At 40.2% G+C, this 27,636-nt stretch overlaps 1 protein-coding gene, 1 long non-coding RNA gene and 1 pseudogene across 4 annotated transcripts in view; all 3 read right to left on the bottom strand.

The window, feature by feature from the left end:
• The window catches only part of LOC111812604, a 24,854-nt gene extending 9,872 nt beyond the window's left edge, over positions 1–14,982 (bottom strand). Inside the window, exons 1-3 of one of the 2 annotated variants that reach the window (XR_002818069.1) lie at positions 14,876–14,982; positions 6,850–6,931; positions 6,575–6,718 (exon numbers count right to left, since the gene is read on the bottom strand). This is a non-coding gene — a long non-coding RNA (uncharacterized LOC111812604). Of the gene's footprint in view, positions 1–5,414; positions 6,719–6,849; positions 6,932–14,875 lie in introns of those variants that run through there. The other variant, XR_002818068.1, reaches the window with a different exon arrangement.
• Positions 14,983–16,977: 1,995 nt separating this feature from the next.
• Positions 16,978–21,109, bottom strand: LOC111812599 (annotated as a pseudogene).
• Positions 21,110–24,027: 2,918 nt separating this feature from the next.
• Positions 24,028–27,636, bottom strand: part of Traf5 (TNF receptor associated factor 5) — a 54,634-nt gene continuing 51,025 nt past the window's right edge. For both annotated transcript variants that reach the window (XM_023701198.1, XM_004641169.2), the window contains 2 exons: positions 27,365–27,533; positions 24,028–25,689 (listed from right to left, as the gene is read on the bottom strand). In XM_023701198.1, coding sequence (XP_023556966.1) covers positions 25,112–25,689; positions 27,365–27,533 — 747 coding nt within the window. In that variant the 3' untranslated portion in view covers positions 24,028–25,111. The remainder of the gene's footprint in view (positions 25,690–27,364; positions 27,534–27,636) is intronic.

Below are 27,636 nucleotides of genomic sequence, written 5' to 3'. Positions count from 1 at the left end.
CAGGCTAACGCATTGTGAAACGCAAGGCATTATTTTTGCAGAACCGGGGATTGAACTCAGGCCCTTGTGCTTGCCAGGGAAGCACTTATTCCACTGAGCCATCTCCCCGGCCCCTCATTTTTTTCTTTCTTCTGATCTGACTTCTAGTTCACCAATTCTGTCTTTTTTGTGTATAATCTACTGATAAATTATTAAGATTATTAATTTTAAGTACATGACTTTCTGTTTCCAAATTTATACTTGATTCTTACTATTTATAAATTCCTGTTTTTTGTGAACATATTCTTTAAAATTACTGAAAATGCCATCTGTCTTAGTTACTTTTCTCATTGATGAGACAAAATACCCAACACCCAAAGTTAAAGGAGGAAAGCCTTATTTAGCTCACAGTTTGTAGAGGCTTCAGTCTAGCACTGGCTGGCTCTAGGGCAGGGCAGTACAGCAGACAGGCATTGTGGAGGAGAAACAGTTCACAGTAGGTAGAAGGTAGCAAAACAATTAAGGGACCTTAGGAGTTTTGTTTCTGTCCAATTTATATTCTATCTAGGCTACTAGGATTAGGGTGGTGCCAAGCAAATCAGTGGACTGATTTAGTAACCATACACCCTTTATCCTAATACTTTTATTTGGCACTAGGAATCAAACTCAGAACCACATGCTTGCCAGGCAGGCACAGCCCCTCCCAAGTACTCTTAATCCTAGCATTGCACCAACAATCAGTCACACACTTTAGATTCAACCACCTTTAAACAGTTTCAGTACTGTTGAAAAGTCTAAGTCACAAGTCTCCTCTTAGATTTAGGGCAAACTCCTAGCTTCAAGGCCCTGTACAAATGAAAAGAATGTTAAACACTTCCAACATACAATGGTACCGAATGACTATTACCATTCCAAAAGGTACAAATAAGGGGATACAAAGGAGTGGAACCAAAGCAAATCCAAAATCCAGCAGGGTAAACATTAGGTCCTATAATTCCATGTGAAGCATCCAAGGCAATCTGTGGCAAGATGTAAATTCCAAAGGGTTTGGGTGGCTCTTCCTATGGCACTTCTGGCAGTGCTAGCCCCCATAGCTTCTCTCTTAGTCTGGTTTTGCTCCTTCCTTGCAATTTTTTCTCAGATGACTCACAATCCTGACTTCTCCAACCTTCTGGGATTTCCACTGCACCTTCAGCTTTATATTCACAACTTCACAAATGGCCCTCTAAGGGGGCACACTGCCCTCTGAAATCTGTGTAGAAGGCTTCCAGCCCCACAACTCTTGCATTCTGCATGCAGGGACCAGGGAGATGGCTCAGTAGAATAAGTGCTTGTCTGGCAAGTGCAAGGGCCTGAGTTCAATCCTCAGTTCTGCAAAGCAAACAAACAAAACAAACAAACAAACAAAAACTAGACCACATGAATGAGTCTAAGGTGTGCCACCACCTGGAGTAGTAGTCAGGATTCTTTCTCTTTTGGTTATAGGGCATGAGTTTCTGAGCACTCTGAACTCAATCCCACTGAAAAAATTCTCTAGGCTACCACTGTTCTAGAACATAGTGCTCTGGGGCTCTCATTTCAAAGCAAAGTCTTTCACCTTTGCAACTTTGAGGCTGCAAAGGTTGAAGTCCTGTTGGCTCTATGATGTCTTTAGGCTATGTTTTCTATTGTCTTCTTCTTTTTTCTCTTAGTTATCTATTATTATTATTATTATTATAATATTATTATTTGGCTGGCTCAGGATGCCTTAAGGGTGGTTCTGGTAAGGCATAGGGAACTGGGGATCAAACCGCGGTACCCTGCACTTGACTGGGTCTGCCCCAGCAGGCACTTAAACAAATGAGCTAACCAGCAGCCCCCTTGTCTTCTTAAACACTTGCTTTTTTCTTGTTAGTTTTTTCAGCCACCAATTTTTCCTCTGTTCCATATTTGGAGGTTGCAACTTTACTGGAGGTTTCTTTAGCCCAAATTTAATTTTTTAAAAATCATTCTTCTGGGTTCTTTGCTCTTAATTCTCAACATAAATCTGGCTAAAAGCCCCCACTACATCATGCCATCGTGCCTTGCCACTACATCAACATCAAGCTGCCTTGAAATTTCTTCTATAAGATTGATCAGTCCCCTGCACTTGATCTCAGTATTAGAAGTCTATGGACATTCACAAAATGCAGAGAAACTCTACCAAGGCACAACACACCTGCTTCAGAGGCCAATAGCCAATGCAGTCCTTCTTACTAGCAAATACCTCCTGAGCCTGGTCTTTACCAGCAACATGTCTATCAGCATTCTGGTCTTCTGAGCTCTGACCACAATATCCTAATCAAAGGCATTCCAGCTCTACTTTTTCAGCCATCATCTCCAGATCTTTCCAAATATTTTCTACAAACCAGTCCTAAAGGCTTCTGAACTGCAGGGTCAGGTATACTAACTGCAGTGACCTTATTCTTGGTACCAAATTTTGCTTTAGTGATTTTTTCTGATTGCTGAGACAAAATACCTGACACCTACAGTTAAAGTGGAAAAGCTTTACTTAGCTCACAGTTTGTAGAGGTTTTGGTCCATAATCTGTTGGCTCCAAGGCAGAGTGTTATGGTAGATGGGCCTCACAGAAGAATAACACTCATGGTGGGCAAAGGTATCAAAGAACAAGGAGGCCTTAATAGCATCTTGTTACCCTTTCATCTTACCTAGGCTACCAGGATTAGGGCAATGTCAAACTAATCAGTGGCCTGATTTAGTAATCATCCATCCTTAATCCTAGCATTGCACCATGAAACAGTCACTCACATACTCCAGATTTAGCCACCTCTCCAAAAACCCCAGCTCTGACCACATGAGGGTTTGAGGGGAACATATAGGCACAAATCATAACACTATCTAACACCAAAAACAGGGTTTTTTGTAGCTATTATTTTTTCTGTTGTTTTTCAGTCATGTAGGTATATCTAGAAATTTTTATTGAAAATTAAGTTCTTTACATTCAAAGAATCTATGGATTCTGGATAATGTTATACTCTTCTGAAGACTAATAGTCCTTGTTCCATTAGAAGAATAGCATGATAGATAACCACCAAACACAACCACAGATTATGCAAAATGACATTACAGCTCCAATAGGGCTCAATTTACCTCTAATTTATCCCTACCTCTCCTGAATTTTTAACAAGAGTCTGTGTCAGTGGAAGCAGGAATCAATAAGTGAGACTTATTTAATGGCATAAACTTACAACCACAAACAAATTATAAATTGCCCCTTTTCTTCCTGGAAGATAGGGTGCTCCAATAAAGCAAAGGGAAAGAAAGGAGGTCAAAATCATATGATCCATGAAAGGGACGGTCAAACCCAAGAGAGAGGTAAAAGAAATTCCCAGGGTAAAGATGAAAGGAGACTCTAGTATGATAGCTTCTGAGCAGCAAGACAGGATGGAGTATATTAAAAAGATCCAGAACAGGATCCAAAACGAAAATGAATGGCATACCTGAGGGTTTTGAACATTTTGAAAGGGAACTTAGACTCTTACTACATATCTAAAACACAGCTAAATAAAATTTTTAAAGATAAGTACTAAATGCAAGGAAAAACAAGTCATGCTAGAAAGAAAATTATTATCTAGTATATCTGCAAATAGTGTCTACAACATCATAAATTGAAACCATCAGTTATATTAATGAAACTCTATTTAGATGGGTGAGAGGAAGTGAACATTAGTAACAAATGGTGGTTTAAAAAGAAAATAGCTAAATTTTTATCTTCTCTACAGTCTAAAACTGAAAAATGAAGATAAAAATGTTTATTTCATAAACAATTTATTGGGAAATTAAGACATAAAACATGCTGCCAAAGAGTTTTTGTAACTTAGGGATGGGTCTACAGGTTGTTCAGGGTCTCACTACTAGATTGGACTCATAGTGATCCACCTATTTACAGCCTCCCAAGAGCTGGGATTATAGGTGCGCACCACTAAACCCAGCCTCAATTGCGGTCTCCATGCGACCTGGGGTCAGGGCTGGCATGACAGGTCCAGAGATTGAGCCCTCAGCCCCTGCACCTGCTTGCAGGTGCTTTAATCCACTGAGTTATTTGGCCAACCCTAAAAGAGTTTTAAATATTTGTTTCTAGAAATTATCATTAAGGTAATTCATTTTGAAACCATCAATTAGCGTGAGGGCAGAATAATGACATTTTAAGAAATACCAAGACTCAGTTTACCTTATAATGTTTTGGAAAACTTTGTCAATATACTCTAACAGAACAAAAACTAAGAGAGAATAAATCACAGACCTAACTAAACAATGGCTCCCACCCTGAAGACTAGTGAAGGGAAATCCTAGGATATCATCTACAAGCATTGGTGGTAGACAGTAGTCTAGATATTATGGAGGCAAGAACATTTCTAGGGAAAAGCAATGAATCCTATAGAACAGAATGACTTTTAATTATGACATAATTACATTTTTATCAATAATGAAAAACACATGAGAGAACCAGAAACTTGAAGAACAAAAGATATAGAAAATCCATGGTTCAAGTATGGCATGATACTTTTGAATTATGCTCTGTGTTATTTCCTATATGCTACTTCTGGAGGCATTAAAATATTTCAAATTTGTGTAACTAGAAAATCTTACTTTTAGTTTTCAAAGGTATGTTTGCTAAGTATAAAATTCAAAGAGGACAGATCTTTTCTTTTAGTCCTTTAATTAATCTAGTTTCTTACACACTTGGTCCTTTTTTTTCTTTCTAATGTAGAATAAGATGCCATTTAATTTTGTTCTTCCATAGCTAATATTTTTATGTATATGCTTTAATGATTTTTTTCTTTACAAGAAGTTTTGGACAATTTCATTTTTGTGACTCTTGGTATGATTTTATTTAAATGTCTTTGCAAAAGGTTCATTTTCCTTGGAAATGTGGTATTATAATTTGAACTAAATTCAGAAATTTTTTTTTTTGCTCTGAGTGCCTTCAGGGGAGGTTTGGCTGCCTTGAGTTGTGGGGATCAACCACAGCAACCTGAGCCTGACTGCTTTGTTGAAGCAGCCACTTAAAGAACTGAGCTAAGGGGCAGGCCTCCTAAATTCAGAAATTTTAAATCTTTAAATATTTATTGCCTACTCCTTTCTACTTTGAGAATTCTAATTATATGAATATAAGTTTCTTGGTTTTGACACAGTGAAAAAAAACAAATATGGCATGATACTAAGTAACTGATATAAAATGATGTATTTGATTGTATGACTAAAACATTCTAAAATTTCCCTTTGAAATTCTTAGTACTAGGTAGAAAGGAAAATGTAATTCTTACAAATGATTTGGCACTGCAGTAACATTTATATAGTGACAATAACTTAAATGTTGATTATTGATTTTAAAACATTAAAGAGTCTGTGAACAAGTAAAAACAGTTTTGATTGTAGATCATACCATGAACTACAAAAAGTAGAAAAAGACAATGGGGAGAAAAGATGGTGTACAGAATAAGGATACCAATTTACTTATCCTACATAAAACAGTAAAATAATAGATTAAAATGGATGGAATAAGAGTTACAAGCACAATATTTATTAACTCATAGAAAAACTAATAAAATTAGCAAACTGCGGTGATAAAGGTAGGTGAAACAAGAGTAATTTAAAGTAAGTTAGTCAATTAATACCATGTTAAGTATGACAATGAATAAATATATCCTACATTCTAATTGCCCAGGGTCTCATTCTGCTTCCTAAATTGGGTAAATATCCCTCTATATGCTTTCTACCATGAATGTTGAAGTGCCAAAGTTTGCCATTCCAGCTTCCTTTACAATTAGGACATTAGCATGTGATCCAGGCTCAGCCTATCACTGTCTGAGAGCTAATGGCACGAAGAGTAGGGTTAGTGAAGAATCCATTCTGACTGTGATGGTAGAAATACTCAGTGTGTAGGGCCAGTAGTACCAATGACAAGAGTAGTGACATAAAGTAACAATGAAAATTGAAACACTGGTTCAGTGCCTGCAATGCACATTTTTACCAGATTCTGTGGACTTAAACTGGCTACCAGTTTCACTTTGCTCCTATCCATCTACAAAGATAAATAGTTCATGCTTCTTGGCAATTCTGTGAATTATTCAATATCTTTTCAATTCATTTTTCTCCTATTTAAATTGGCCAGTTTTCCTTGCTAACAAGAATCCTGATTAGGTCACTAATAAATTAACAGATAGAAATATAAGCATAGTACTTAAGAATCAGAAACTCTAATGTCAATGTTGGTTAACATGGACACTTCCTTAGCCTAATTCCGCTTCCTTGACTTCTTGTGGAAAATTGCTACTCTGATTCCTCTCAATTTAGATATTATTTCCTCTGCAAAGCCTTTCCTTGTCTACTTGACACTGGCATATCAAGTCATAGCACTCATTAACATGGTGATGGACTACTCACTTGCTTTCATTGCCCAATATAATTGAGCTCCCTTGCCTGAAGGCATGACACCAAATTTCCCATTATGTTTGGCACATGGTGGGTACACTATAATAGATACTAGTTGAATCTAATTGTTTTACAAATCACCTAACATAAGTACAAAAACTTTAACAGAGTGATAAACAACCTTCAGTGCTTGAATCGGTCTCACTTTCTGAAGAAGATGAAGAAGGAAACACCCGATCATCTGAAGAAGAAGATGCCCCTGATCCGTGTTGGGATTGGTGGTGTTTGGGGTTGTGCTTTTTTTGTTTCTTTTGTTTGTTTTTACCTTAGGGAGATATAAAATAGAGCAAAATTATTTCCCGAAATATTAGCAACATATGAGATATAAGAAAGTGTAATAATTTATAATGTATTTGACACTAACTAAAAGGCCTTAAAGCAAGTCTAAATTCCTACCTTTATAATTGCTAGGCCCAGTATCTTTAGGATTCTTCTGTGTGAACTTGTTATCCATGTCTACATAATCTGCCTGCTGTGCCTATAAAAATAAAAATATTGATAATTTAGAGGCTTTTAAATGTAAAATCCTGTTTTTTGAAACAACAACAAAAGAAAAAGAATTAACTTCTGAAATATTTTGGTCTGGATTATTTTTTTGGGAAGGACTTTCTCATGCATTTTAGGATATTTACCCACATTTTTGGCCTCTACTCACTAGATGCCAGTAGTGTCCTCTAAACATGACAACAAAAAGTAACTAGATATTGATAGGTGTCCCTTGGAAGGCAACCACTGTTTAGTACCACAAACCTGTGGAGAACCACTAAATTAGTGTAGTAGTGATAACTGGTGGGAAGAGGAGGGTGAATATAAGAATTAGAATGACAGATTATACATGAAAACTGAGGGGGAATGGAAATAAAAGGATGGCTCATAGGTTTTCCTATACATAGCAAATGTATAGCAAACAGTAACATTAAGGGAGACATGCAACACTATGAAAGGAATAGGTCCTCCAAGCAGGCCTACATAGAAATTTATATGCCTATAAACTAATTAAACAATTTATATCTCATACCAACAAAGATTATTTGAACAGAGGAAAGAAACCCTAAAAATTTAACTATGCTAATCTTCACCAATGTTTATGACCACAAAAGTGAATAATACAAAAGAAACTACATGAATGTAATGTGTCATTGTTTGGGTCTGGAATGTGCGCTCAAAAGCTCATGTGCTAAAGGTTTGGTTCTCAATATACTGAAGTCCAGAGGGAGAGCTTTGGGGAGATTATTAAATTATGAAGGTGCTCATGAGGAATTAATCCACTGATGGCTAACTGGGCTCTTAGAAGGTGGTAGAAACTGTAGGAAGTAGTGCCTACTTGAAGGAAGGCTGCTGGGAACATGCCCTGGAAAGGTTTATCTTTTCTCCAGGCCCCTTCCTCATGCTCTCTGCTTCCAGCCACCAGAAAGGGAAAGTCTTCCACAGCAACATGTTTTCTCTATGATGGACTGCCTCACTATAGGCCCCCAAACCATCAGGCCAGGCAACTATGAACTAAAATTTCTAAAGCTTTGAGGAAAAACCAAACCAAACCAAAACACATTTGCTCCTATAAGTTGTTCATTATCTCTGGCATTTTTTTCATAGCTTTGGAAAGCTGACTAATGTGCTAAATCTTCAACTTTCATAATTGAAGTAAAAGAGTCTAAGGTAGATAATATCTGAGTTAGGCAAAAATACTACAAGCATATTTGTAAAATATACAAGTATACAAATAGAATCAAAGGAAGCTATGTTGGAGAGTTTTTTCTTGTTTTTTAAAGATGAATAAATATTATGTTGATAAAAATTTAAAAGGGCCGGCCAAATAGCTCAGTGGATTAAAGCACCTGCAAGCAGGTTCAGGGGCCAGGGTTCAATCCCTGGGTTTACCATGCCCGCCCTGCCCCTGGGGCACGCTGAGATGGCAATTGAGACTCGGTGTGGTGGTGCATGCCTATAATCCCAGCTCCTGGAAGGCTGTGAATAGGTGGATCACTATGAGTCCAATCTAGTAGTGAGACCCTGAAACCCTGTAGACCCTTCCCTAAAATACAAAAAAAAAAAAAAAAAATTAAATAAATTTCCCCCTTCAAAACATACACAGAGGGAATGGAACTTCTTATTCAAGATGCTGTCATTCCTTCCTAAAATTCATATTAAAACAATAATTATCTAGGGAGCTAAGGTCAGAGTATTGCAAGTTTGCCTGGGTAACTTGGCAAGACCTTTTCTCAAAAAAATGGTTGGTGAGAGGGTCAGGGTACATAGCTCAGTGTGAAGACCTTGGATTCAATGCTCAGTATTGCCAAGCAGAAAAGAAAAAAAGAAAAGCACAATTATAGAAAACAGTAATTAAAGCTAGGTATAGTGGCACATGTGTATAAACCCAACTACTCAGTAAGGTGAGGCAAAAGGATCACAGGTCTGAGGCCAGACTGATAACTTAGCAAAATCTTGTCTCAAAATAAACAGTAAAAAGGACTAGGGATATAGCTCAGTGGTAAAGTACTACTGGGGGTCAGTCTCCAGCAAAACATACACACACACACATACACACACACACACACACACACACACACACACACACACAGCAATAAAAATTAAGAAATCCACAACAAAAAAGTAAACAAAGAAGACTTAAGAGAAAAATGTTATTCAGCCGATGTCTGGAAACCAGAAAGAAGCAAGTTGATCTTTTGTGAATGGGAAGGGGACCAAGACATGGAGGGTGGAGGGGGAAAGAGCCATAAAAAGAACTAAATAATTAAGATATGTACACATACTAATGCCCCATGTGAATGTAATTATGAACTGCAAATATGTACTAATAAAAATAAATTTTAAAAAATAAGTGGTGTAACAGCCAGGCATGGCGGTACACACCTGTAATACCAGCACTACCGAGGTTGGGGCAGGAGGATCCTTGTGAGTTTAAGACCAGCCTGTGCCACAAAGTGAGCTCAAGGCCAGCGTGAACTGCACAGCAAGACTCTGCCTCAAAAAGACTAAATAAATAAATAGATAAGTGGTGTAGACTGGGATACTTGAGAAAGACATTGCAGTAGAAGTGAACCAGCTCAGGTTCTAACCAGGGGAGATCATGAAAGATGAAAATAAGGGTTGAAAATAGGATCTTGCACTTTTATATCTGGTAACCTGAACAACTAATTTTTAAAAAAATCCTATTTATTTATTATTTATTTAGTACAGGGTCTCATTATTCATAGCTTCCCTAGTGCTGGGATTACAGGTATGCATGCCCAGTTTCAGGGACCGGCACGGTGCGCCCAGGACAAGGCCACCATGGCATGTGGTACCGGGATTGAACCCCAGTTCTTGTACTTACTAGGGAGGTACTTAGACCACCTATCTCCCCAGCCCCTGAATAACTAATTTAAAGATAGCATCATGCAATACAGCAACCATTACTGAATTCCTATTACTTTGTTTAGTGAAATTTTGTATTGTTTCTAATGGCATTTTTTTTCTATCACTATATCGTATTCTTGAAAAAGAGATCTGTTTATGTCAAATTTTGGGGTAGCAAGTACAAGTTAGATGCCTCATTCTCCTGGTTTTGTTGGGTCCCTGATAAAGAACTTACCTTTGTAACAATATTATATGCCATATGGCAGGCAATGTTCTAAATTCTGTATATGAATGCTTTATTTAATACACCAAAACAAGAACTATTATTACACTACTTTTTCAAACAAGTGAGAGGACTGCATTAGTCCCCAGGACTATGTGGATGCTATAGTAAGTTGTAGAGCTTTTAAAAACAAAACTTTGATGATTGCTCTTCTTTCTGGAATACGATAGAATCTCCCTATTATTTTAATTTGTATTCCTCAGACAGCCAGGGTTGTTAAATATTTTTTTCATTTATTTATTGGTCATGTGTTCTTCTGGTAATTGTCTATCTCAAGTGTCTATTTTTTGATTGGCTCTTGTTTTGAGGGGGTATATTTTTTGAGTTCTTACATATTCTAGATAATTAGTCTTCTGAGAAACAACTGGAAAAGTATTTTTCCCATTCTGTAGGTTGTCCCTTCACTCTGTTGACTGTCTCCTTTGCTCTGCAGAAGCTGCTGGCAAGGCTGAAGGGGAAAAGGAAACCTGCATTGCGGGTGGGAATGTAAATGGTTACAACCACTATGAAAATCAGTATGGAGACTCCTCAAATAACTAAAGTAGAAATTCCATTTGACCTGGTGATTTTCCTTTCAGTTATGTTTCTAAAAGAGTCCGAGACACATTATAGTGATACATGCTACCCACATTTATGGCAGCACAGCTCATAATAAGCAAATCATGCAAGTGGCTTATATGTCCACCAACAGATAAATGGAAAAAGAAAATGCATTATTTACATATAATAGAATACTACTCTTGCCATAAAGAAGGATAAATTTGAGTTATTTAAAGGAAAATGAATGCATCATGGGACTATAACGTTAAATGAAATAAATCAGACAGAAGCTTAAGTATTGCAGTTCCTTTCACATGAAAAATATAAAATATAAGTGAAAAACAAAGTAAAAGATAGGTAATAGGAAGTAAGGAGACAGACCTTTTTCAAGTGGGAAGGGAACCAAGAGATGAAAGGAGGGAGAAAGGGAGGATCAGGAAAGGGGATGAAGAATTGATATATATCAACTCCCCACGAAAAATATAATCATTATATAACGTAAACATGTACTAATAAAAATAGTAACATTTTTAAATAATCAGGTGACTAGCAGAAGGGTGGTATAAGTGAGACAAGTATTCCAATATCCAAAGTATTCCCTCATGCCACTCCTTTACACTCAGAACCTCCTTCTACCTCTAACCACTGATCTGTTCATTGTTCTATTAACTTCTCCAGAAAGTTCAAAATGAGTAAGTGTATAAACATTTGAAATTACATTAACATTGAGACCCATCCATGTTTTTGTTTCAGTCAATTGTTCCTTTTTGTACTATAATGCCAACTTCTCTTTTTCTTGATAAGCAATCTTTTCATATCTTAGCTAAGTCAGCCCATATACTATTGTTTCCCATTCTGAGTACTATTCCATGCTATGGGAGTATGGCTATATGTTTATCCATTTACTTACTAGGGGATATCTAATTCATGTAGCTTTTCTTGTTTAGTCCATTAATTTGGTAGATTTTAGCGAGTAATTTTCAAATGTTCAACTAGCCTTAATTTAGGACAATTACAAATGCTATAAACATTTGGGTACAGATTTTGGTGTTAATGTATTTGTTTCCTAGGAATAAACACATAAGAGAGCCTTCTGAGTTTCATAGTAAACATAGGCTTAACTTTGTAAGAAAATGCTCAACTCTTCTCTGGAATGGTATTATATTCTGTCCACTCTGTTTATAATTTCATCTCAAAGTTATTTTTTGTTTTTGGTAGTACCAATGACTGAACCCAGGCTCTATACATTAAGCTACATTCCCAGACATTTTTTAGTTTCTATTTTGAGGTAGGATCTTACTGAATTGAGTTGCTCAAGGCTGAGGTGAAATTTGTCAACCTCCTGCCTCAGTCTGCCAGTTAGGATTAGCTGGTTCAGCCTGCACACTGTTCCGTTATGCTGCTTGTGTTGATGGGTCATGTGTTTGTTCACTCTATAATATGGAAGATTACGCCAGTTTATTCCCAAATATTAACCAGCCCTAAATTCCTGGCATATTTGCTTGTAACACAGTATTTTTAAAATATATTGTTGCATCCCATTTGCTATTGTTTTGTTCTGCTTGAGACAGAGTCTCACTAGGTAGTTCAGGCTGGCTTTGGAATGTAGCCCAGGTTGGCCTGGAACTTGTGATCCTCTGGCCTCACCCTCACCTGGGATCACCAGTGTGCACAACCACACCCAGGTTATTTGGAGGGTATTTGGCATCTTTATGAGATATTTGATTTGTAACTTTTAAAAAATACTATCCTTACTTGGTTTTATCAGGATAATTTGGCTTCACAAAAGAAATTAAGTTTTCCTTCCTCTTCTAAATTTCAGAGGGCTTTTGTATAACTAGTATCACTTTGTTCTTAAATGTTTGGTCAAATTGGCTGGGGAAATTATCTTGGCCCACAATTTTCCTTATTTTAGGTTTTTAATAGTTATCAGACTATTCAGCTTTTTTTATAAAAAAGACTATTCAGCTTTTTTTGTATCTTCTTGAGCAAGTTTTAACAGTTTTGATGCTGATTTATTTCATCCAAGTTAAAAATGTATGAGCATAGAGTTGCTTATACTATTTCCATATCCTTTTTAACATCTGCTGGGCCCCTACGGATATTCCCTCTATGAGCATATATGCTTTAGTACAATAAAAACGACCAAGTAAAGACAGCATAACCACCTCAAACCATATTATCGATTTCTTCCAGTTCCATATTCAGTCATATCCAAAGTCCTTTTGATTCGTTTTTTACCAAAATTTCATGTTAATTTTCCCCTCCATCCCTCTGGCACAGGCTCCTATCTAACCTAGTCTAAGCCACCCCATTAGCTTCACTGCTTTTCTCCACTTTAATGAATCCTTCATACTGCTATCAGATTTATCTTTTTAGATTTCCAATGGTTTTACACTGCCTATAAAATAAGGTCCTTCAAATCTGGCTTAGTTTTGTATTCTTATAGTTCACACTATTTGCCAATACCTGAGATTTTTTAATGTACCTAAGTATGGAAAAGGGAAATCATGAGTCTGTTAAAGGTGAGTATTACATGCTATGTGAATATGAGTTCTATTTTCAGAGCAAGGTCTACCTTTTTGTTTTTTGTCTTTTTTTTTTTTTAGCAGTTAGGTAGGGCTGCATTATGGAGTTGAACCCAGGAGCTTCACACTGAGCTTCATCCTCAGCCCTTTTAATTTTTAGGTTGACAAGGTTACAGTAAATTGACTGACAAGGTACAAACTTGCAAACCTCTTGCCTCTGCTTCCAGAGTACTGGGATTACAGGGCTGTACAACCATATTACCGCACCAAACTTCTTGCTTCTATTAGGTGCTATGTGCTCAATAAGTTTGTGAATTAAATGTTCATCTCTGTATCAAGGCTATATTATACTTCCTTCAACTGATCCCACCTGAGGAATCACTCCTCTGAATTATAGATGTACAATATCTTATAATCTAGCCCATCCTTAACATTTTGCACATGTGGACATGAGTCTAGCACTTGGATGAACTGATTTGTCCAAAGTTGCTTTTGTAGAATTCAGATTTTTGGGCAAATGAGTTCACACTTATTTGCTACGTATGTAGTCTTTTAATGAATGTTGCATTTCTCCAAAGATCTGAAACTGAACCTCAGAGTTCTTGGAAAAGTATTAGTATTGTTTTACTAGGTGTTTAGATATTTGCTAAGAACAATGATAATGAAAGTAGTGCTAGTCTAGGCGTTTTGGCACATGCCTGTAATCCCAGCACTAGGGAGGCTGAAAACAGGAAGATCACTAGGAGTGTAAGCCGTGTAGTGAGACCTTACACCAAATAAATAAATAAATAAATAAATAAAGTACTGAGGAAAGAGAAGTGAGGTAGGTACTAAGGGGTACATCTTTAAGGAAGCCAAAGCACATTTTGGTTTTGTATGCCTATGTGCGAGACATGAAGGACTACAGATTAAACCCGGAACCTTGAGCATGCTAGGCAAGTCCTCTACTATTGAGTCACATCTCCAGCTTAGAAGTAAATTTCAGATGCAAAATACTAAGGCAAGAGCTTAGATATCTGACAGAACAGAACATTGAAGGGTCAATGGAAGGAGAGCGCGGGCAGCAGGTTCTCAGGCAGAAGCCAATTTTCTATAGTGATTCTACAGAGCATTGAGGAGGGGAAAAAAACCCCAAATAAACAGGGTGCAAGGGAGACAAGTATTTAGGAAAGGAAAAGTTTCAAATTTTATCTCTTGCTCATCTGAGCCATGAAACCTTGGGCAAATTTAACTTTCCTTTGCTTCAATTTTCTCACAATCTTAAGGAATGTTGTGAAGATTAAATAAACTGTGCATCAAGCGCTTAGTTCAGTGCCTTAGACCTAACGCTCCCTTCAGCGGTCACTGTAAAGGGAGAAAGAGCTTTTAGGCAAGGAGAGAGGGGGAGATCGTCGTGGAGAGATAAGATTCTACGACTGTGTTCCGAGAGACCTGGAGAAGAAGACGCGGCGAGGTTGTCACAAATGGAGGGGCTGCAGGGGTGAGAGCCGGAGCGCAGCCTCCAGAAGAGACTCTGGGAAGACAGCTGTGGGACGCTCCCGTCAGGCGCCGCGTCTGGGGAAACCCAGCTGGGGGCCAGGGGCCGGTCCAGGGAGCGACCCGGGGGCGGGGAAAGGGGGCGTGGAGGCCTGGTGAGGCGGGCCTGGGCACCGGAGGCCTCCCCCGGCTTGCTCTCTCACTTTCTGCCGTAGTCCTGCCCGAGGCTGCCACTTACTGGAAACTGCGGAAAACAACGGATCTGGCCGCGCCGCAAGGACGGCCAGGGCCGCGAAGGCCAACGCCTTGCCGCAGGGCGGGGCTCGGCGCCGGCGGGCGGGGCTTCCGGAGAGCGCGTGCGCCCACCGGAAACGCCCGACCGGGACCCAGCGCGGATGGGGAGGAAAGGGCCCTAGGCGGTCTCGGTGACTGAGGCTTCCCGCAATTGCGGCGGCTTCCGCAATTTGGGGCGCTGCTTCCCAGGATGTCACCTTCCCGGAGTGTCACCTCAAGCCGAATCCAGATTCTGTAATAGATTGTAACCGTTCGGCAAAGGTTTGCCGGAATTTTGACATATTTTTGTACTCTGTCCCGGTTGCTAGCCAGTGCCTTTTTGAGATTTCCCGTTCAGCAGTGTAGTTCCTTCCCTGAAATGTTAGGAATTTCTTGATGTTTTGCGTGCGCCTCGTTCTTGGCTTTAGTGGTTGTTTCGGTAGCCTAGCATAATGCAGTGTTATGTGCTAATGGTTTGACGAATAGTCCACTTAATTTTGTAGGTAAATAGTAATTTAGGCTTTCCCCCAAGAATCCACACAACTTGGGGCGGTACACTAGTGCTACTTATTTCTAGAAGTTATTTCGATTGATTTTTGTTTACTTGTGATACTTCTACAGGTATTTGGTTGATGTTTAGGTTTTGAACTCGTGATCCAGTTTCTTGAATACAGTTGTGGAGCCTCTGTGTCCCTGCCACTTCTTGCCCTCTGGCTCCTGTCTGGCAGTTTCTTTTCCAATTATTTTCAGTGTAAGTCTTTGAGGAGCCCCGGATGCCCGCATCTCTACCCCAGATGCGGGCGCCCACCGTGCGGCCCCAGAACCGGGCGTGGTGGCACACTCCTGTAATCCCAGCACTCGGGAGTTTGAGCCAGGAACATCTCTGCGAGTTCGAGACCATCCTGGGGGCTACAAAAGTGAGGGCCTGGGGAGATGGCTCAGTGGAGTAAGCGCTTCCCTGGCAAGCACAAGGGCCTGAGTTCAATCCCTGGTTTCACCAATAGATAGATAAATAAATAAATAAGAGCACAAGGCCAGCCTGAACTGCATACATAGTGAGATCCTGTAAAAAAAAAAAAAAAAAATTCTTTTTGAGATTTTTTTTTTTTTTTTTTTTTAAAAGGGGGCCCCCCCCCCCCCCCCCGGGATTGAACTCAGGTCCTTGCGCTTGCCAGGGAAGCACTTATTCCACTGAGCCATCTCCCCGGCCCCAAGTTTTCTGAACTATTGTTAGAAATTGGTATTACTTTAACACATACTGTTTCCAGTTTATTGTATATTTGATTTAGGATTTGTGTTGTATTCAAAAATTAGATTGGCTTATGATTTTGTTTTGGTACTCTGGTCTACTTTCGAGAGCAGGTTGTGCTGGGTCTCACAGTGAATCACACAGATTAACTTTTTTTTAATGTATGAAAAATGTAGAGGATCCATTCTTTAGGTTTTGAAGAATTTATCTGGGTGTGGTGTCTTTCTAAGGGAGAGAATTGGGGGATTGTTCTACTTTATTTTAAATAGCTTCCAGGATCATTTAAGTAGTTAGCAATTTTTCTTTGATTCCTAAGGTAGATTTTATTTTTCTACTATAACAGAAAATGGCTCCCCCAGCCAGTATACTCGTTTGTTAGTTGCCAAGGTAATAGTTCTTGTTGCAGTTTCGGTTACATGTGTTTCCTAGGAAAGGCCGATCACTGTGATCCATAGCTGGACACTATGATGAGTATTATAACAATTAAAGACAGCTAAGTACACTATCTCTGTACTTCCCCCTTTCTAATTCCATAAAAACTTTCCTCCTCAAGGCTTCAGGTTCTGACATTTTGAGAAACAATAGATTCCTAGTGAGTGCCAGTCTTACTGACATTAAATAAATCTACCTTCAAATCCTGGGTGTCACTTTGGTGTTTCTGCTTACCTTTGCACTACAAAATTACACAGTTCAGATTTTCAAATTGCTATAATATTAGCCATGGTATTAACATTTAAAAATTTAAGAAGTTTTCTTTTTCTTGATACGTTTTTCTTTTCTTTTGACCACGGGAAAGCTCTTTATTGCTTAGGGGCAGCTCAGGTATTCTTGGTGGGGCAGGTCCGCCTCTTCTTCACCATCACAGGCTTCTGGCTGTGAAGATGGCACTGGCTGTGTAGATGGCAGCCACGGACAGGCCCAGGAGGTACTTGCTCTGGATCTTGTCACGCATGTTGCGTTCCTGTTGATGGTGGTGAGCATACAGGAGGTGGCTAGCTTCTGTTGTCAGGCTCTCCATTCATGACCACCACAACTCCCTTGCCCTTGGCCAGCAGCTCCACCCACTGTCCTGCATTGAATCAGCCCTTTGTTGTGAAAGGAGTTGCAGGCCTTCAGGTTGTTGGACTCTGTGCTGTACGTCTGCTTATTCCTGTGGAGGACCAACTGAGCAACTCCTTGAAAGAAGAGCAGTTCTCTCCTTTTGGCTGTGCCTGATCCTATTTCTATGTATTGATATGTACAGAGCTGGCTAGGACCTTTCCTTATCCCTTCAGTTGGCTTTAAACAATGCATATTGGTCTAACCAAGGTGCTGGTGGTGGTCTTTGAAGCTGAGTCGAGACAGAATGAAGAGCCTATGTGCCATGCTTTGGGCTGTTGCTATAGGCTGGGATCAGCCTCTTTAAGATAGCGGCTATGATTTCCTGGGGCTTGAAAGATAACACTTAAGAGCTGAAGCACCTGACCCCAAAACATTAGATACTATCTCAATGTGTAATGCAGATTACTGTCTGCATATCCTTCTCTGCATATTGCAGAGATAAGTACAGGCCTAGCTAGCCCAGCTCACAGTACTCACCTATTTCCTGCCATTCTGTCATTTATCCTCAAGCCACTCCTCCTTCATGATTGAATAAAACTTGGGTTCTGCCTCAGGGTCCAGGCCTTTGCTCCACATAGCCATCATCAGGGCTGGACTTAGGATCCTTTGGCTCCCTATAAGGATTTTTTTTTTTTTTTTTTTGCCTGCTCAGGATGCTTTAAGGGCAAGTCTGGTAAGGCAAGAGGATCTGGGAATCGAAGCACAGAATTCTGAGGCTGACTGCTTTGTTAAGCATGTATTCAAACAACTGAGCTAATGGGCAGGCCCCCTCCCTATAACTATAAATATGCCTTAATGTCTTTATTCTCATTGTGGGTTGCTCTGGAAATGGTAGATTGGGATTAACTTGATGGGATTCCAATAATTTATCCACGGGATTACAAATATAAACTTCCTAGACCTAGACCAAGCTGAGAACCAGGAGGGGCCCTCTGTAATTGTGGTTGATCAGGAAGCTGGAACAGTTCTGTACCACCATCCACTGCAGATGGGTGCAAGGCAGTGACTCCTCTGCTGCGGTGACAGTTCTTTCTTATTTCCTGGGGTTTTGGTTTTTATAGGATCTTCAGAGCATACCTTTCTTTTAAAATGTCTACTGTGAAATAATACAGAGAATTCAGTGAACACATCTGTACCAAGCACTTAACATTTTTTCCATGCTTGCTTCTGACTTTAGTGTTCTATATTCATGCATTCCCTGTGATCCTGTGCAGTCTCATCTGCCCTATTACTCCCTTGAATTTGGTATCTCTCATTCCCATGAAAGCTTATACATGCTACAGGTATATGTTGTTATATAATATAGTTTTGAGTCTTAAAATATAAATGAGTTGTAATGTCTTTTGTCACCTGTAATTGTTTGTGAAATTTATCTACGTTGACTCATGTAGTTCAAGGGTTTTTTTCCTTTAACTGCTGCATGGTATAACTGCAATTGATTCTCCTGCTAGTAATTTTAAATTCCTGATATTTGTCATCATAACATGAGCTCACGAACATTTTTACACACAGCATCATGGGCATATCATAAGAGTTTCCTTAGGCAACGTGTAGAAATGAAATTACAAGTTGGAAGGCTTTGCACAATTCATTTGATACAGCTAACTTTTTTTTGCTGATTATACCAACTTACCCTTCTACCAGCAGTGTAGAATGTTTGTTCTACATGCAGGACCACAGGGGTTGCTCAAGCAGCTCTAAGCAGATGTTAAAGTTAACCAATTGTCTTCCCATGTTTACTTGTGTGTCTGACCAAGGCACAGGCCCTTGTCTGGAGATGGACATCAGATTCATAGTAAGTGACCTCTGTGAGTCACTGGTTCCACCTGAGGCCTATAGTGGCCTGTGAAGCTGTGACTTGAGGCCTGTGGAGCTCTTGACCTCATAAGGGCAAGATAAGGACACAGCTGAGGATGCCTGGCTCCAACCCCAATTAACTAGCTAGAGACCATAGCTGAAGGTATCTCATTCATGTGGTGCAGGTCTGGAGATAACTTAGGTCTCCTAAATTAACATAATGTGTTACTTGAAGAAGCCTTTGAGTGGACTTGGGCCCTGCTCAGTTTCCTGCCTTTCCATAGTATTCTCCTTTGTTTGATAAGTAAATCCTAGAGAAGATATCTGTCCACTCCTCTAGAGAATCTCAAATTCTGTTAGAGGGGTTTGATCCTCCTGGAGCCCTAAAATCATACCACTTGACTCTTATTTAAGCCTTCTCCATACACCTGTTTGGAAGGTTGAGGGCCTGCTCAGTCTGCAATAACTAAGGGATATTATTAACACATTAGGCTCCCCTCCCCTCATTTGAGATTTTTGTTCTTTCGTGGTAAAGTTTAACTCACCTAGAGGTATGTCTAGCACATGGTTGTTTATTTTTCTCCTTCTGGTTTGATTCTTTTTCCAATTTTTCCCTGTAATGGTTTGACAGTTACATACTTGTTCTAGGGTCTACTCTTCTAATTTAAATTTATATCTTTGTGTGTCTGGGTGTAGAATTAATCAGTACCTACATGAGACAGTCTTATATACAGTGGGTAAGAGTACAGTCCTTGAATCCCAGACTGCCTGGATTCATCTGGCTCTAATTTCTACTAGCTATGTAACCTAGAACTTATTAAATAACCTTTTCTGTAAAGTGGGGTCAAAATAGTACCTAACTTGAAAGGCTGTTGTGAGATGAATATGCTAATATATTTAATGTTCTTAAGACAGTGCTGAGCAAGTAGATCTCTCTGATCACAAGTTTTCTTATCCATAAAGGAGGCAGAATAGCCTGGTGAGTAGAGTTATATTTAGTTACATTTTCTTCAGCATACTGGGCACCTACCATATTTAAATTAGACATGTTTTTACATCTGTTCAAATTAGATGTTTTGTGGCTCAGGGAGTTTCTGACCTAGTAAGGTAACAGACATGCAAGTTTCATACAGAATATTTTGGAAAGCATGAATCAGATAGATTGTGCATCCCTTTTGATTGCACTTCACATTAACTTCCCGTATACTTCACATAAATGACAAAAGTCCTTACCACAGCCTCAGCGTTACATTCTGAGCCCTGACTGCCTTTCCAAACCGAGAAAGTGCCACTACCCCTTTTACTGGGCTCCCCTTATGCTGGCCTCTTCTTGACTCTGTGGCTCCTCTAGGCTCCCTGCCCAGAATTCTCATCAATTCCACTTGCTATTCCTACGGCTGACTTAGCTTTCAGGTGTCAGTTTGATTTGGTCAGGTTGTTACAAGCAACAGAATTTGCTCTGCATGAGCGAGACTTTCATTAATGATGATAGCTCACAGAATCTCAGGGTGGGGTCGATGTGAAAATACCCCAACACACTATACTATCTAGTGGAAATCAGTTGCTGCCACCATTCAGTATGACTGCAATGCTGCACTCACTGGTAATCACCACAGGCTAGCAAGAGGACGTTTCTTTCTTCATCTCACACACTTCAAGTTGGAGTATTGGATGGCCTCCTTGGAGGGGCCCAGGTCACATACCTGTGCCACATAAAGTAGATCAAAGAGTGTATTTTCTCGTAGCAAATTGCTCAGACATTGTAAGCATGTTCCAAAGTTCTGGGCTTTTGGAAAACATCTCACATGAACACTAAAAAAGACCTTCCCCACCCTAGGTCCTTTATTCTTTCACTGTTTTGAAATACTTATCAAAACTTACATTGTTATTATTTTGTTTTTGTGTTTTTGATACAGGGTCTCACTACACAGTTCATACTCATAGTGATCCTCCTGTCTCAGCCTCTCCAGCTCTGGGATTACAGGCATGTGCCACCACACCCACTTTTGGGGCTGGCATGGCGCACCCATGGTTCTGGGACCCACACGACATGTGATATCAGGGATTGAACACGGGACCTTGTACTTGTCAGGCAGGTACTTAGACTACTAAACTATCTCTGCAGTCCCAAAACTTACATTTTTATATACTCATTTGTCCAACTGCTTCAGAGACCCTGAAGTCATAGTCTTGTCTATGCAGTTGCAAATTTATATATTTCAAACCACGATAAAATGTTTGTGTGTGGATTTTGTGTATGTGTGTGCCTGTGTGCATACGTGCGTGTATGTGTGTGTGTGTGTGTGTGTGTGTGTGTGTGTGTATGTGTGTCTTTTTAGACAGGGTCTCACTATGCAGCTAAGGCTGGCCATGAGTTTACTTTGTAGCACAGGCTGGTCTTGAACTCCCAATGATCTTCCTGCCTCAGCTTCCTGTGTGCTGGGATTACAGGTGTTCACTGAGCGCCCGGACAAAAAAAATATATTTTAATCTGTAATCTCTTAGGGGAAAAATAAATTGAGAGGCCCCAAGTCAGTCACAATCCCCAACAGTTCCTAGACTTTTGTATTCCTCTTTCTTCTGTAATTCTCCCCAGTGCTTAGGTGAATCTGTTTGGTTTTTCCCATATCCCTTGTCCCGGGGCTCTCCCTTCAAATGTCTTCTGTCTGTTCTCTTATTTTGTATTATAAGCATCCAGTACCAGTCTGGGAGACAAACATTTTTCAGGGTTCAGGGAGAGAAGTTGAGAGGGAAAGCCTATCACACCAAGAAGAAGGGCTGGGGCATTAGCTCAGCAACTTAAGCACCTGCCTCGTAAGTGCAAGGTTCTGAGTCTGATCCTGATACAGCCTCCCCCCCCAAATCATATATACATCAAGAAGGCTGAGAACATTTATATACTGATCATGCTGCTTAATTGTAGCCACTTCACGAAGGATTAAATACAGTGAAGTCCAGCTCTGGAGATCTGGACAAGGAATCCTGGAGCTCAGAGCAAGAGCACTTGGCCTTGGGAAGGGACAGGTGGGAGCAGGTGCTGCTTTGGGAAGGCAACACGGAATCTGGAAGGGCAAGAAGGTACCAGGAAAAGGAGCTAAAGAGGGAACAGCTTCCCAGTAGTCCTGCAGCACAAGCTCAGACAGATAGCACATGGTGTGGGTGGTCTGCTAAATGCAAAGCAGGAGAGATGCCAGGAAAGGCAGGGAGCAGGGGTGGGTCTGAAGGGCCTTGTGTGCCATCCCAGGGGTGAGGACACATTCTCCAGTGTGTGTGGGGTATCCCACTCAGACTCCATTTTAGAGAGATCAGGTGACAGCATGATTTGAAAGCTGCAAAACTAAAAGGGCCGGCCAAATAGCTCAGTGGATTAAAGCGCTGCTTAGGTAGAGTGCAGCAGCCAGGGTTCGATCCCCTACATGCTGTGCCAGGCCTGCCCCCAGGATACACTGAGACAGAGATTGAGCATGCCTGTAATTCCAGCTTTTGGAAGGCTGAACACAGGTGTATCTGTATGAGTCCGATACACGTAATGAGACTCTCTAGACTAAAAAAACTAAACTAAAAACAGACTAGTTGTGACTTTTAAAAAGATGTAGGCTTAAAATATGTAAGTGGCATACAGTAGGGGCAAACAATTTAAACTACTGCAGGTCAAACTGACAAAATTTTAAGTATTTGGAGGCTAAAAAAAGAATGTATACAACTTTGGCATGGACGGTGCCATTAACTGAGGTAGAAGATACAGAGAAGAGGTTAGTGAGAAGACAGTGGCAAGACTTCTGGGAGGCTGTGGTGAAGTGGACTTTAAAGTGCTGTTGCTGTGGGGCGACTTCAAAGAGCTGTCTTGAGAGAGTGGTACAGCAGGTGCGCAGATGTGGGAGCCTGCCATCTGGGAGAAAGGGGAGCTGGTGTGGACTGATTATCCAGCTGCACAGGAAGGCTTTGTGCCTTGCTGTCTTACGTACTTGTGTTCAAGACTGGCACTTGAAGCTGGCTGTTACTTTTTTTTTTTTTTTTAATGTATTTGGCTCAGGGTCTCACTATGCAGTTCAGGCTCATAGTGATCCTCCTGTTTTCAGCCTCCCCAGTGCTGAGATTACAGGCATGCACCACTATGCCCGGACTCGGTGGCCGGCTCAGCACACCTAGAGGCAGGGCCGGTGTGGCATGTGGTGCTGTGAATCGAGCCCTGGGCCCTGTGCTTGCTAAGCAGGTACTTGGTCCACTGAGCTATCTCGCTGGCCCTGTTACTATCTCTTATTTTCCTAAAATCACTACATTTAGAGGTCAGGGATCAGTACTCAGAGCTATTTGTATATTTGTATATTAACATGTGCGCAAGCTCCTTACTGTAGTCTTTACATTTCTTTCCCAGGACAGTAACTCCCCTTTTATGCCTAGTATATTTTGTTGTTATTTTGGTTTTGGCCAGGAGCCAACATTAAACCAAAATGGAAATAAACACTTGAATGTATTGATACAGAATAAAAACAATTATATAAAATGAGGGGGCTTCAGAGATAGCTCAGCAGTCTAAACACCTGCTGGGCAAGGTCAGGGACCTGGGTTCAATCCCTGGCCAGCCCTACCCTGCGCATGCCCAGCTGGCCACTAAGACCAGGCCTGGGAGTGCACGGCTGTCTCCTACCATGGAGATGCTAAAACAGGAGGATCAATATGAGTCTGAACTGTGTAGCAAGACCCTGTACTAAAAATAATATTTAATTAAATAACATTTAAACAATAATAACAAAAAATAATAAAATGAGGGGGAAAATAGTTCACATGGGTCTAATTTGTTAAAAATAAAAAACACAACTCTTACAAAACACTATTTCACTTAATCACTGTATCAGTGAAGGAGACTGAACTAACCAAAACATACCATGACATGCTTTGTCCATTAGTGGACAAAGCCACTGTTCTGCAAGTTCACTTTAAAATGTTTTCCATACCAGCTGCTTAAAATTAAGTACAACATGTTCATCTGCTCCTGGGAGACACAGAGTGACCTGGGACATGATTAAAAAGAGACAGACAAGCAGCAAGTTCCGGTCTGGCCTTGTGGGCTACAGGATGTATCCTGAGTTTATCTGAGATGCTGTGTTGGCCAGAACCAACCAGAGCAGATCAGGAGCCACAGTGTCATTCTCTACTACAATTCCATGGCACATCTATTTCTTTGAACTTAATCCTCAGGGATGATTCTTGTGGATGAGTCATTAGCATCTTGAAAATTCCACAGGAGAAAGAAAAAAGGTTGCTGTCATTCCTAGAAGTAAGTAATACAATTCTTGGCTGTTCAGTAGGGTGAACTGTTCGGAAATGGTAAGATGTGTGGTTGCCCCAAGGCCCTGAGGCCATGGCACTTATTCTGAAATACTCAGGAGTGCCCACCCAAGGGGAACAATGGCAAGTGGCATAAAAGTGCATTTCAGGTTAGGAAAACACTCCCAATTTGATGAAGCTCAGGCTTATTAAGAGTCACAGGGCTCATCTTGATTTGTATGCACACCCCCAGATCTACACGATGGATGCTTAAGAACACGATCATTCGTTATTCAGAAAGTAGTCCAGACTCAGACAAGAAACTTACAACTCTACATACATTCCCATTTTCATAGCAATTTATGACTTCAAATAGTCTCCAAAAGGAACAGGCAACACTGAGTGTGTTTAGGTCTGATTTGAGTGGATAAATGCCCAAGCGTTTTCAGCTGTGTGTCCTCAGGGTTAGGGTAAAGTACCTGAGAGGCTTCAAACACCCATAAGAGACAAGCCTCTGACTTTGCTTTAAAGAAACATACTATCTTCTGTGAGATATAAAATATAAATAACAAGAAAATACTCATTTTTTTAAACAAGAAGATATTCTAAAAGTTCTAAGTTTCCAACTGCATCAGAATAAAATGCAAAAAGAAAACAGTTCTTTGGAAGTTTTAAACTGACTTCAGACACAAAAGATGAAAAGCTCAGTACAATTTAGACGGAGTCTAAATCCATCCCGTGTGTTCTCCACACTCTGAGGTTTTTTGCCTCAATCCTAAACAGGGACTAGAGCTCTTCCAGGTCAGTCAAGTCCACAGCCACTTTCAAGAACAGTGTGTCATCTCTAATGTAGGTGTTCTTGGCACTCTCCAAAGTGGAGTGAGCCACAAAGCGAGGACAGCCAGAGGCGATGTTCATTTCCCCATCAGGTTTTTTAAAACTGCTGCTATTGGGGTCAGCTTTGAAGGTCTCCATAATGTGGTTCTTTTTGCCACTCTGGTCCAAAAGCATCAGGGTCACCCTTTGCCTGAATGGCCACTGCAACAGTGAGTCAAACTCTCCTCGCATCACCACAAAGTACAGGGACAGGTGTGTCCCCTTCCCAGACCCATCTCCATTCAGGTATGCTCGAGCGCAGAGCCGGTAGCCGCAGCGGCTGGTGTAGAATGGCTGGCTAAAGATGGACACTGTGTGCCCGTCCACCGCCTCCCTCTTCTTCATCTTGTAGTCTGTCACCTTCCAAATGAGCTTTCCATTGTAGCAGGTACCCTCAAGCAGTTTAAATCGCTCCTCATTTTTGTTCAGCTGTGCTTTGTGAATATTAATGTGGGCATCATGTTTGTTAGTCTCTCCTTCTAAAACAACTGCAAAGAAAAAAAAAAAAAGGTTCCATACACCTGAAAGGTGTCTTAAATTTTGCCTAAAATGGAAATTTGTTACCCATAAAGAACCCAATCAGTCAAGAGCCTGAGTTAAATTCCTGGTTCCAGAAAAAAAAAATATATCAAATTTAATACCCTAAGGATGAACTAAATTCAATGTTCCAAGAGGACCGCTTGTTAATGTTAGCTCAGGGAATAGCACATCTTAGCAAAGTGGTACCAACAAAAAGAGACTGGATACCCTTAGACTGAAACCTGCCGAGGTGCAGCAAAGACACTGAAGCATTTGCATGGAGCAATTAGCATTAGCATAGTGAGCTCACACTTTTCTAACTCTAGTGCTTCTTTTTTTATTAGCTTTATTGAGAAATAGCAGTGAGACAGTTTCAAATCAGGTTAGTAGGACAGTTACAATAATTAATACATTGCGTATTGTAGTCTTTGTAGTAGTTATTCATAGTACAAGATAGAGACATGATATCCTGTCCAAACACTATTAGTACAAATCTTTCTTCTCATTGAATTAAGAGAAAGCAGCTGTATATCTATCCTAACTATTTTGTATATACAGATACAAAATGGTCCTTCATTTATATCCCCTTTTTTTGTTTAGTTTTGTCAGAGATGGGTATTCCATTGCCATTTAATTGTAGGTGTGTGAATTCAGCAAAATAGTACAGTATAGTCCAGTAGTCCATAATAGTAGTGGGTTTTCCATAGGACTGGCAATGTCAGAAGTTGTTGACTTGAGCCTTTTACAGCTCAGCGTATTAATATGGTTTTACTTTTTATACCTCATTTTTACACTTTTCTGCTGGATTGTTAAGAACAAGATAAAGCAAGACCTATATACAAGAAATGTAACTTCTGTATCTGACAAGGTCAGTCAAATCCCCTCAGGATTTACCCTGAAACCCTGTACTGCAGTTTGTAGATCCTTTATCAGTGTTAGCCATGTGGATGAGTCACGGCAGTTGCTTGACCAATTTGCTCTCTGTGAAAGCCTGAGAGAATGTTTTCTCTCCCGGTGACTCTCCTTAGGCATACTCTACATCATCATCTCTTTCCTCCGTGGCCCCAAAATCTCCTTGATCAGAAGATTAGGGGCACTACTGAGTTACATGATGTTACAGTACAGGTTCTCTTATGTCCTGAGTCCTCACTGACCTTGAATGGCTAGGGCCAAAATGTTGACTGTCCTTGCAACTGTACTTTTTACTAATTTTTGGTCTGCAAACCTAAGTTGTTAATCCTCCAGAAGAGAAGCTTAATAATATTATTACCCTATAACATAGGTTTTTAAGGTGTTGGGGATCAACCCTCAGGCTCACTGGGTAATGCTTTACTGCTGAACGCTTTTAAATTGCCAAGCCCTTTTATGTTGATCATATCTAAAGCAATCATCTCACCACATTTCTTCCTTAACTGTCTTGTTATTTCCTTCTTTTTAAAAATGTTCACTCCCAGTGTTTGGGATTTCCTGCTCAGTTTCTGCCACTGTGCAGAAGGCCAATTGGTCCTCCCTCATTTTTTTGTCTAAACAGCCAGAATCTCACAGAGGGCAGAGAGACTTGTTCACCCCAGAGAGACGAGACCACAGAGCCAGGTTCTGCAGAGAGACAGGTCACCAAAAAACGACATAAAATATTAGACATACCTAATCGTCGATCATTGGTTTCTAGCAGGGTGATTTTCTGTTTCACTGCATCAATCTCTTCCACCAAAGACCTCAGGTCAAAGTTATGTTGTTGCTGGTTAACCATTTGTAACAATTGACACACTTGAGCTTCTAGCCAGGCTGACTTGTCAATGTGACTGGTAAGCACCTTTTAGTACACAATGGACACAATATTGAAAACAGTTAATATTTTACTAATTGATTGAGATTAAATTGTTTTCAATTCAAACAAATCATTGCCTTGAAGCAAA

This window comes from Octodon degus, unplaced genomic scaffold (assembly GCF_000260255.1).
Source record: "Octodon degus isolate 3935 unplaced genomic scaffold, OctDeg1.0 scaffold00131, whole genome shotgun sequence".
In the NCBI taxonomy this organism is placed as follows: Eukaryota; Metazoa; Chordata; class Mammalia; order Rodentia; family Octodontidae; genus Octodon; species Octodon degus.
Note: the sequence above shows the minus strand (reverse complement) of the source record. Positions and strands in the feature narration are given on the sequence as shown.